At 45.7% G+C, this 12,503-nt stretch overlaps 1 protein-coding gene across 1 annotated transcript in view; it reads left to right on the top strand.

Annotated features, from left to right (window-relative positions):
• stk32c (serine/threonine kinase 32C) overlaps positions 1 to 12,503 on the top strand; it is a gene marked incomplete at both ends in the record, with an annotated part of 81,273 nt that overhangs the window by 19,517 nt on the left and 49,253 nt on the right. Inside the window, one exon of the mRNA XM_080533036.1 lies at positions 9,416 to 9,471. Coding sequence (XP_080389162.1) covers positions 9,416 to 9,471 — 56 coding nt within the window. The remainder of the gene's footprint in view (positions 1 to 9,415; positions 9,472 to 12,503) is intronic.

Below are 12,503 nucleotides of genomic sequence, written 5' to 3'. Positions count from 1 at the left end.
TGCACAGTGACCCCCTCCCTCCATGGGTGCACAGTGTACACCCTCCCTCCATGGGTGCACACGCTCGCAGTATCGATAGGGAAGAAGTCCTGTTCTCTAGCAGCACTGAATGAACGCTTGCTCTTTCTCTTCTCGCTTTGCGCTTTAAGTTGCATTCATGTACGAAAGGCGCTATATAAATAAAGTTTTACTTACTTACTTACTTACTTCTCCCCCTGAGGCCCAGCGTTTCTCACCTCACAGCTGGCCATAGTTCAGCAATCAGTCCGTCCCCTCCCACACAGGTTCATCACATTATTAGATACCTTTGACACTGCTGACAATTCTGCACCCTGTGGACTTGTGAACTCGAAAAATAAACATAAGTCATTTTACATTCACTAATTGACCATGATTCTGAATATAACAGCATTTCACATTGATTGAAACGAAATGCAATGTGGTTATATATATATTCTTTGGTTGGTGTATTGATTGGTGTAATAAATATGGTGTATTCATATTCATTATTCATATTGGTTTGAAGATGGTTCTAAATACTGTACAACCCATGTCAATAGTAGACATGCAGCCCCCCAGAACTGAGAAGGCCTGCTCTTCTGTCAACTCCAGCTGTTCTCTGCCTCCATGATTCAAAATTAATATACTGACCCTTTAAACACGCAACTGCCTTTGACACTCTGCTGACAAATCTGCACACTGTGCACCCTCAACCCACTCAGGTACGCCAATTACTCTGATGTTGTTGTGACGGCTGTGTGACTCCAGGTCGATAGTTGGAAGCCTTCAGCTTGTTATGGCGGTCCTCCGTGAGTGCACATCTTAGCCTCCGTCGCTTCCGTTTGTTCCCTGAGCTGGCTCGCGTTAGCTTCTAGTGAGGCCAGGCGGTGGTGACCACGGTCTGTGGCCGTCGTCTGAACATAGTCCAGTTTCGCCTCGAGTGGTGTTATGGCCGATTGAAATTCCAAGGAGAGGGCTACTCTGGGCTCCTCCAACAGCTCGGTCCGGGCGGCCATGACGGTATCGGAGGCAGAGCGGTGCTCGTCTTCCTCTCTCTCCTTGTCCTCTTTGGCCTGTCTCGGCGACATGGCGTGACGTTAGAATTATAAGGTTCTATCTTCATTTTTGTAAAAATTTAGTTTTTTACATAATCTGATCCATTAAAATGTTGAAGTTTTTTTGTTAGTAATTAGTCAAATACAAAGGTTCCATCTCACAGAACATAATGGAATGTAAAAACTTTGACGCTCAATATCTCTGAACTACCCTAAACGGAGATAGAACCTTATAATTCTAAGCTCACGAGTTGTCTTGGCATAATATTTACGCAATAGGAAAACCCTAATAAGTTTCACTTAGCTGAGTAGATAAAATGAGGCCCATTCTGATGGTTGGTGTGAATATTACGTTACCTGTAACTGCTGGCTCTTATCTGCAGGATTTCATGCATTGCCTGATTGCCTGCTTAGATAATCGCATGAATGAGAAGGTACAAAAGTGTTAACCGAATAAAGTGCTCAGTGAGTGGATATGTATCTATGAATGTGGAATATTCAGTTGAGAGTTCAGAAGATGCTGTTCAGAACAGCATTTGACACGACGAGAACACTGGCCCTCTTCCCAGCTATTGAATTAATCTAATTAGTCACACACTGTGAATCCTTTTTCAATAACACTCACTGAAATGACCGTTAACTCAATGAAAAGACTCATGTATTCTTTGCAACATCAATGATAAGATGCATTGCAACTAAATAACCGACAAGGGGCTGAACTGCAAACAACATGGTGGAATTTGACTGTATATAATACTGTACATTGTAGTCTAAGATTGAATTACATCACAAACGTCATACATCAAGTATGATAACATTAACACTAGAACAACAGTAAATGTGTTTTTATGTCTTTGCACTCAATTTCAGGACCCTCCTTTCATGACTTTTATCTAGATATGTGCGTTCTACCACCCAGTATCCTTACATTTTCAGGATAAGCTAGTATGAAGCTATTTTGCAGTTTTTCGGTGTAGGAGGCAGGCTAATTTACAAGACGGACATCTAGTGGTCGTTGTGTGTAAATAGCAGCTTTCCATTGTAAAGACTATGGTCATTTGACCCCCGAGGCGGCTTTTTTAGTAGGTAAAAAGGGCACGGCTGTTCTAGTGTTTAAAAGCACCAACAGACATCATACCACAGTTTGCTGGCACTACTGTAGTACTGGTACTACTGTAGTACTACTGCCCTAGTACACCATTGCTCTCTCTGTGTTCAGTTGTAGCTTCTGGATCAATTAGCTCCACAGACATCCAAGGTATTGAGTTGCCCTCTCTTAGGATAGTACTCTGGTTTCTCTGCAGTCCTCCAGAAGGTCCCACACACCGTGGTCGATACATCCATTTTAGATAGCATAGAGGACAGTATCAGCCTAGTTTATTGATTATGATGTGACATTCCCCCATCTAGAGATGAATGTTGGAGACCCCTGGGTAATCAAATAACGGCCTCATAATGTCTTTGGTTGCTGTCCTTTGATTAGCAATCACATCAGTTCCTGGCTAGTCTCCAAATCTCCCTGTGGTTTTGTTTTCAAGTCTTTTGAGGGCCACTTAGAATTTGAATTAGAATTTGCCATTTAGCAGCAGACGCTTTTAATCCAAAGCGATTTACAATTACAGAGACATTCCCCCTGGAGTAATTGAAGGCTAAGTGCCTTACTCAAGGGCACACTAGGGGTGGTGTTTTTCAGGTGGGATTTGAACTCACAACTTTCCGATCACGAGTCCAACTCACTATCCACCAGACCATCACTACCCACACCTAACTTACGGGTGAGCCAATGAACAAATTTAGTGCCGAGGGTGAATAAAGTTGCCCAAAATTGTCAACATTCTTCAGTTCCAGGGGTGACCATGGCCACGTTCGTAAATTCGCCACAGAGCACACTGGGTTCGACGTCATAATGGGACAAAGTGATTTGTTTGGACAAGAGGCGGTCACGTGGACACTCCGGCGCTCTCGGAGCTAGAAAGAAAGCATAAATGGTGACACTTTATTTTGTAGCCAATCAAAGTATTGTTGCTAGGTAAAATACCACATAGGCACTCTAGGTGGTCAGTGTTCCGGAAATTCTTTGGCAGTTAGTGAGTCCTGTCCCATAGAACTATCAGGGTGATAGGTGGCCTATTCAGATTTGTATACATTTAACTAAGCTTCATGCTACACTGTTTTTAAATTGAATCGTCACTTCAACATCTTCTGGCCTATGTGTCCCTCCTCATTCCTTCTACAGTCTCCCTGCAGTATCAGACTGTTACAAAGCAGTACTAGGGCCAAGTCAGTGTTCATTATTAACTAAACCCACCCAGGATGGAAACATTCCTTACAATGGGCGGCTGTGGTGCAGGAGGTAGAGTCGCCGTCTAATGATCGCAAGGTTGGCAGATCAGCGGTTCGAGCCCCGGCTGGCCACATGTCGAAGTGTCCTTGGGCAAGACACTGAACCCCAAAATTGCTCCCATTGAGCGGGCCGGCACCTTGCATGGCAGCTTGCCGCCATTGGTGTGTGAATGTGTGTGTGAATGGGTAAATGAGGGGCTGTTGTAAAGCGCTTTGGAGCAGCTTTGGAGCAGCAAAAAGGCGCTATATAAGTGCAGTCCATTTACCATTTACCATTTGCAAACATGACACTGCATGAACTGAACATCCAAGCTCTTGACACGTCTTTTGCTTCATCACGCTTGAAGCTAGCTAAGCTGCAGGTTCTCGCATATGAGCTGCGCTCAACAATTCAGTAGCATCTGCGTTCTTGACAACCTCCCCCCCCCCCCTCACTGAGCGTTCTTTGTGCCGGGAGCAGCAGTGACTCTGATGGTGATTAATAAAGAACCGCTCATGAAAATTACATCATCTCTGTATTCATAATTAATGCCTCTAAGCAAAAATGTGTAACTTTCATACATTCATGACATTTTTTTCTTGAGATGTTTCACATGGTCTTTTCTCACACCCTGATGTGTTTGCGCTCCAGATGTTTGCCACGTCTTGACCGGTTTTGTTGTTGTAATGATATTCAGAACTCCTCTATCATTACAGTGGTGTTCACAGTTAGCTTACCCTTAATAATAATAATAATAATAATAATAATAATAATACATTAGACTTATATAGCGCTTTCCTAGACACTCAAAGACGCTTTACAAACTGAAAGGATCGAGTAGTAATAATAAAAAGAAACAAAAGGTAAATAGAAGAAAGTATAGGGGCCTAATTAAGGTAGTGCTGGGGACAGTGATGCTTTGGGTAATATCAGGTAGGTAATGATCTGATGAGAGAATCCCCCACTGCACTATGTATAATATGTTAAGCATATTTTTTAGCTTATATATATGATTGATATGATGCTACTGCAATACTGCTGTAGATCAATATCATCTTATGGTGATAGTAGTGGGGAGGTTGGGGTTATAGGACCGTAGAGCATCAGTACAATATGGTCTGCTGTCACCCCAGGCACCTGTCTCATTATGAGAGCTCCGAGGGCGGTTCATCCCAGCCCCTCAGCAGCTACTGTCATTTGGTAGAACAAGCCATAGGGAGGGATCTCTCTTCTATCTATCTGCTCCAACTCACCTCTCACAGCCCCCCCATCAGGCCTGCAGTAGAGCTGTCACTCAAGTCTTATCTTGCGCTAAGCTCGTCTCCGTAGAGAGCCATCAAATATTGCCGAACAGATGTGTGTAGTGGAATGGCTGTCAGATAAAACTGAGAATGCTAAAAAAATAAAAAAATAAAATGTGTATATATAGAATCACAATCTGCTTTGCTGTTATCTTGTGTTCACAATTCGAAGAGAGAGTTGAGGTGCTAGACAGAGACACAGACACACACACACACACACACACACACACAGTCCACAGAGTCACACACACACATACACACAGTCCACAGAGTCACACACATACACATACACACACACACACACACACACACACACACACACACACACACACACCCCAGCCCTTAGGTCTTGGGCTCTGCGCCAACATGTGCACCCCCACCGGAGCCAATCAGCCCAGAGCGCCCCCGCCAGGGAGCCTGCTCAGCAGACCCTCCTGGTGCATCAGCTATCAGGTGTCACCAGGGGGGCTGTTCCCCCTCCCCCCCCCACCACAGTGCACGCGCCTGGATGCCTTTACCCTGCTCCATCAGCAGCTCTGCAATCTCAAACTCACGATGCTGTGATTTTGAAAGTGTCCACTCCAACTCCCTTCCTGCAGACTGCAGTTGAACACTACCCAGACCATATGACCGGAAGCTTCCATCTACTCATTCTCCACTGTTGGCATAGCGACATATAGTGCCCTGCTTAAGTGATGTACTGTCCATCATGTACAGTCCAAAAGTTTGGATTTGTAATCAGTCAATGACTATGAAGTTAAAGTAGAACTTCTAAGCTATTATTATTATTATTATTATTTGGTCTTTGACCATCATTTAACACTTTTGTTTGTGTTCCTTATTTAATATAAAAATAAGTAATAAAAGAACTACAGAAAGTACATTTAAATATAAATTAAATAAATAAACATAGTTTAGTGTTATAGCATTTAGTCGACAATCCTTTGCATGCGATAACTGCCTGAAGTCTGTGACCCATCGACACATATTCTCTGTTGGTGCTCTGTCAGGCCTCTAATGCAGCCTTCTGATTCAAAAGTGGATTTTTCTGATGTTTTTATTAGATGATATTTGCACTCTGAGGTTGAAATAGCACCGTGAAATTGTGAAAAGAATGCAGACTGTCCCTAAATGTTAGAGCAGTTTGAAAAATGCGGCTTGAATTGCTTGTTTTCCACGGGTGTGTTATTGGCCCCCCTTATAGCGTCAGCAGATGATCTGATGTTAACACGCCAATGACAACCAAGACGTACACCGCAGTCAAGTCAACTGTTATTATCGTTGTTTACGTTTTACATCCCTCCCATTCAGCCAGCACTAGTGTGCACAGTGACAACTCCAGCCAGGAAATTAGAGATTCAAGAATGATCTCCAGGGAGAGCTTGTCCGCTTCTGAAAACATTTAGAGCAAACCAAGAGAGAGAAAGATATTCACAACCATGTTGATTTAATCCGGAAGCTGACGGATAACTTCAAGGCTCGCTTTGATGACGTCACTCTTGGAAGAGAACTGCTGCTGTCCATCCAAAACCCCTTCTTGATCACTAATGTCCTCAAAGGAAGCAAAACCCATCTTCAGATGGGTGAATAAATAATACAACTGGCATTGACACGTCCAGACCATGTTTAGCTCCACACACATACTGCTGAGCAGCAGCCTGCTCCACGATGAACATTATTAAAAAGAAATAGCGCACCAGGCTCATGAATGAACAATGATTTATAACATTTTATTCAATCCATCACTTCATGCAAGAAATGCATGCATTGCTTGCAAGAAAAGCCATGAAAATGAAAATGTGAAAGCTAGAATGTCTCCCCTTGCACCCCATGTTCCTCCCTCCTCTCCCCTTACTTGCCTAGCCCTAACATTAGGAATATGTATCTACTGCTGGGAACAATAAAGCAACATTGACTCCTAGTCAATGAGAAGATGAACCATACATTCTTTGTTATGCAGTATCTTGAAATAGATAAACTGCGGCGGTTTGGGTTTTCAAGGCAGCTCTGAAATTGTCTCATCCCAACCTAACCGAGCCAAAAGTGTTTAGAAATACAATCACATCGTATTTAGTTTAGAAGAGTTTGGAACACTGACAGACTCACCAACCAAGACGAGAAGAGAGACACACAGACCATTTGAAGAAATCTAGACTCATCTCATTTGGTTTTGATGAGTGCCGGTGAGACACGTAAAAAAAAAAAAAAGCAGAATGATAAGATCTGAGCCAATCAACTGGAGTCTAGATCTCATCAGACAGACCATCTGTGTCCCTGGCTAAGACATTACCAAATGACTGGACTGATACAACCAAATCTATGCTTATTTATTGGATAAGAATGCAAACTGGTAGCACATCAGCTTCCTCTGACTTCCTCCATTTATAGGAGACACCAAATTATACTCAGGTGTGGCCAATTAACACTAGAACAGCTGTGCCTATGTTACCTGGAGCCGGCCCACTTCTGACCCGGGGGAACAAAGTTCCACTTGGGCCACATCCTGGCTGGCTTGAGCATCAAATGAGCATTGCGTTCGATAACACCCCCAAAACACCGATCATGATTCTGGTCCTCACGGGACAGCCTCATCCATTCCTCACAACAGAGCAGACTACGCCAAACACGTCCGTTGACGAGGCGAGGACAAAACCGCTAGGTCAGTTGGTCAGGGTTCGACTTGTCGAAACAATGACTGAGCCGTGAAATAAACACTTTATCCTGAAAGAGGAAGAAAGATGCCTTTCAGCAGAAGCATGTTTGTACTGGTGAAATGTATTTAACAGGGCTGAATTATACATACTTCATCCCAGCAGGGATGTTTTTTCAGCCGTCTTGGTCAAAGAGTAAACCACAGTCGGTATCTGGCAATAGAAGCTTAATGCTTGTCTGGGAGCCGTGGGTCTACAACATGAAAGGCCAATGCTGCCTCCCCCATAATTCAATTCTCAGCATGACTGTGAGCTAGTGAGGCGTATGGAGTGAGTGGGGGCCCTCTGATGGTGAATGGATGGCAACAGGAAGCAGCGGTGTCCCTTCAAATTACCCACACTGCATGGAACGAGGCCAGGTCTTCTGACACTTATTCAAACTAGTGACTCAATTCGCAGGGCTTCCAGGGGGCCCAGTTGCGTATTTCCAGTAAGTGTGAGTCATTCTTCTGAGAAGCTCCCGGTATCTAGGTAGAACACTGGGGACCAGTAGCTAGGTGGAAGACAGTCCAGCTTGTTATCTCTTTAGAGCGTAGAGTTGTATGTATTCATAGTGTATATGTGAGGGATGTGCATAACGCAAAAAACCTTTTTTTATCGATTAATCAGTGGGTGGTATGAACGATTAATCGATTTTCTGACGTGTGCCGACGTTCACAAAGACAGCCATGGATCATCGGCAAAGAAATCACTTAATATATTAAACAAAAAATAAAAACCAGTACGTGACGAGTGAGGTACTGTGTGTTTCCCAGTCCAGTCTCCTCCCCCTGGCTCCTCTGTGATACAGCGTGAGCTCTGCCATATGACAGGATTAGCCATGGAGGCTACTGATATGGATGATTGTGTTCCCCCAGAATGAATCAATTGAAATCACCAGGTCTGCTCAGGATAGACAGTTGAAGAGGTGGTCTTTACTCAGCTGATCAGCGACTCACAGTTGCAATCATGCTACAGTTGCGAGTACTAGTTTCCTTCAGTACACAGTTTTTATCCTGTTAGCTAACTGCTGACTCAGTATCAGCTGTAAATTGCAAATCATATTCTTCTGACAAATTGCTGAACTTGCTCCTCCATATCGAGTCCCTTGGAAACTCAGCCCTTTAAGTTACTATGGTAACCAGCCCCTGGCCTCTCTAGCCAGTGGTCTATTCTGGCTCGGCGCCACTTCTCAAATGACAGTGGCTGAGGGGACCTGGTCAGTCACCAGCTTCCAGGGAACACATCATAACAGCTACATAATGTCGGGCACGAAGAATCCACTCAGGATCGGCTTCTTTCAAGCAAGACATGTGAAAGCAGGTCTGTTTGATCCTCAGACACGGCCCGTGGCGTACCCAGGGTCCATGCGTGCCCCTGCAGCAGCAGAGCAGAGTTAAGACGGTAGCTTCTTCCCAGGGGAGGGCTGTTGGTCGTGGGCCTCCACTGCTCCTGTGTTGGAGGAGGCAGAGGGAGGCAGAGACGGAGACCGTGCCTTCTCGCCAGCTGCACCCCGCCTCTGGAACTCTCTCCCTCCCTCAACCACTCAGAGACTCACCCTCACTCTCCACTTTTAAATCCCACCTCAAAACCTACCTGTTCTCCCATGCATACAACCTCCCCTACCCATAACCATCTCCCCTAACCCTGCCACCCCCCCTCCCACCCCCTGGACATTGCTGCGTTAATTGTTCCCCGTTCGTTAACTCTGTGCTCTATGTGCTCATGTTATCTGTTGCTTGTTGTTTCAGTTTTTTTCAGTTTTTCCCATATTGTCAGCATCTTTGAGCCCCGGAAAAGCACTATATAAAAACAATGAATTATTATTATTATTATTGGAGGAGCCTGGTGTGAGTCAGTGCCGTGCCTGCTGGCTCACCGCTGGGGTGGGGTGGGTCGGGGGGGGGGGGGATGTAAACCATTCAGTTGATGGTTGTCTCTCACACGTTTTTTTTTTTTTTACCATAAAACCAGCAACACAACGAACCCTTTTTGTCATTCTGTGTCAGTGACCGTTTTCTTTTTTGTCTCTCTCTCTCTTTGCAGTGAACTTTGACCATTTTCAAATCCTGCGCGCCATTGGGAAGGGGAGTTTCGGAAAGGTAATGTATCCAGTTCTCTTCTGCTCTGTGTTAAAGTACACTTTGTGTGTGTGTGTGTGTGTGTCACTGGGAAGACCCCTACTGTACTTATCCTGTCCTGAGACACCGTCACAACCATGGATGTGTGAGCAACGCAGTGTGAGCTGCTATGCTTCTTGGGACGGCGGGGTAATTCCATGGCTCTAATTACCCTACATACTCATTATATCAGACGAGGAAACAGAGACAGCCTGGTGAAGTGGGCCTTAAGTGATTACATTATAATTCTAATTAATCTTAACCGTTAATGGTTAATTAATTCATTTTTTTGTCACCTGGGATGTGAGTAGATTTGACCCATGTCTTACTCATAATTTCAGAAAGGCATAATAGCTCAGTTTGTCATTACGAAACTCAATCTCTGGGGAAGGGGGTGGTGTGGTGTGGTGTGGTGTGTGGTGTGGTGTGGGTGTGTGTGTGCGTGTGCGTGTGTGTGTGTGTGTGTGTGTGTGTGTGTGTGTGTGTGTGTGTGTGTGTGTGTGTGGTGAAATCGAATACCACAACTCTCTGAATCCAGTCTCAATTCTCAAATGACATTGTCATTGGATTGCACTTTAGGTTAGCGCAGCAGGACCTGTAATTAGAGCCTTCCATTTGCTGTATGAAAAATGAATGTTAATGGAATCAATGTGGCTATCCAGAGCTAGTTATCATTCCAGTGCATTGCCTGAATGTCAAAGGACGACTCCGCCGATTGCGGTGTGAAGATTGTAAAAGCTTACCTGTGTTGTGCTGATACTAGCGTCTTTGAGCCTCGGAAAAGCGCTATATGAATGTAATGAATTATTATTATTATTATTACTAGTATGTCATGACTAACATTTTGGACTTTGCTCTTTTCAAAAACAAAAATAAGTGCCTCTTGTTATGAGGCGAGTCAGCCCCAGTTGCAGAATACATTACCATCTGAATTTATGTTAATTTTACTTATTGCTTCTTTCCTTCAAGCTGCTGTCACTTTCCTCATGATGTTAGAGGGAGCTATGAAAGGGAGCTAGAGGGAGCTATGAAATATGAACTCCCCACACACTTTATAAGTATTTATAAGAGTCATGAGACCCCGATGGACAATTAAAGCTGGAGACACTGATGTGGATATGGATAGCCAGAGGGAGAGCATATGCGCGCACACACACACACACACACACACACACACACACACACACACACACATAGACACACACACATAGACACACACACGCACGCATACACATAGTTATGATCAGGGAATCGGCCTTCAACTAGCTTTGTCCCATTGAATGGTTTTAGCTTTAAAAGAGCCTTCGTGAGATATTGTTTTAGTCAGTAAACGTTGCTGTATGGTCCCACTCTTAAAACCACATGATTCTTGTGTGGTGTGTCCTGCACGCGACCGCGTCTGTGACACGCGACGATCAGAACCGCCTGTACGTCCTCACAGTAGACTGTGTAAACACCTGTGTGTGTCGGTCGTGTTACCAGGTGCATTTGCGCTATGCTTACACGGCTAGGTTATTCATTCGTTCGTCTCTCCACTGAAATAGGCTCTCACTCACAGTAGGCGAACGGCGTGTGTTTCTGGGGGGGTTTCTGTGAGCGAGGCGTACGTGCGGTAGTGGACCTCTCCTCTCGGCTCTGCAGCGGCGGGGAGTGAGTAGAGCGGGAGCTCGCCGGAGGGAAATGAAAGGGGCTGCTCGGCGGGAGAGCTGTTTGGAACAGCGGACCCCCTGCAGGTACCACCTCTCCCCCTGCTCTCTAAAAGACTTCCTGACACCAGCTGCTTCTGTAAGAGTGGCTATCCTCCTGTAGGGGCGGAGGGGGGGGGGGGGTTGGGACAGTGGAGGAGGGGGGAGTGGTCAGGATGATTGAGCAAGAGCCGGAGACGCCATGCGGCCGGTTGAGGCTGAGAGCAGCCTGCCTCGCCTGAGGGTACGAGGGGAATGGCCCATATACAGCCCGCTGTGGAATAATTGCCTTCCCCCTGTTGCTCTCTCTCTCTCTCACTCTTGCTCTCTCTCTCTTGCTTGCTATCTCTCTCTCTCTCTCTCACTCTCTCGCTCTCTCTCTCTCGCTTATTCTCTCTCTCGCTCTCACTCTCTCTCTCTCGCTTGCTATCGCTCTCTCTCTATCTCTCTCTCTCTCTCTCTCGGGCTGCGCACTGCAGGGTCTCATTAAAGCACCAGTGAACGTCTGGACGGGGGCAGAGGAGGGCACGTCACGGAGCGCGCGGGGGGGGGGGGACTGTCACCTGACAGTGACAAGAAAGGCAGAAACCAGCTCCTTAATGCCAGCGGGTGGACGGACTTTGAGGGTTCAGTGGAGAGCAGCAGGGAGTAGAAGGGTTGGGGGGGGGGTAGTGGGGGGGGGGGTACATGTCAGAGAGCTTGAGAGTTTGAGGTCAGAGGTGATTGGAGGAGCTCAGCTGGTGGGTTGACAGTCTAAAGGTCTGGAGCTCTGGGTCTCAACATCTCATTATGACAAGGCTCCGGCATGTTCCGTGGCTGTGCCGGGGACTGAGGAGGGAGCATACAGGGAGGATACAGAGACGTGTAGTATTTTGTGCCGCTGATGTGTTTGTCATATCGGGGAGCTGTCCACCACCGTCTTAGTGAAAGGTCACGTCGATGACTGGTCTCTGTGAGGGTTCTATCTCTGACAGCACCGCAGGGCGGACTCACAAGGAGGAGGAAGGACCCTGCTTATAAGGAGCGGCTGTAAAGGCTTACTTCCTGTTATGAAGGTTTTCCTCCTTATGCAGGTTTTCAGACAGCAGATGACAACTAGGATTGCAGTGTAGAAGGATGAGCGCAGTGTGTGTGTATGTGTGTGGCCTTGGGCAACTTATTAGCCTAGAAATACATCTCTACTAGCGTACAACTGTATCAGCCTGAAGAGTTGAGATAGAAAACACTGAGAAATAGAGAAAGGACTGGACTGGGTATAATATCGCGAATATCCTCACAGAACTTGTCTCGCGCTATTGTTCAGCCTGCATGGGTAACGTTACTGTCAAG

This window comes from Nansenia antarctica (assembly GCF_963989245.1).
Source record: "Nansenia antarctica genome assembly, chromosome: 1".
NCBI classification, from domain to species: domain Eukaryota; kingdom Metazoa; phylum Chordata; class Actinopteri; order Argentiniformes; family Microstomatidae; genus Nansenia; species Nansenia antarctica.
The sequence above is the reverse complement of the archived record's forward strand: the minus strand, read 5'-3'. Positions and strand labels throughout refer to the sequence as shown.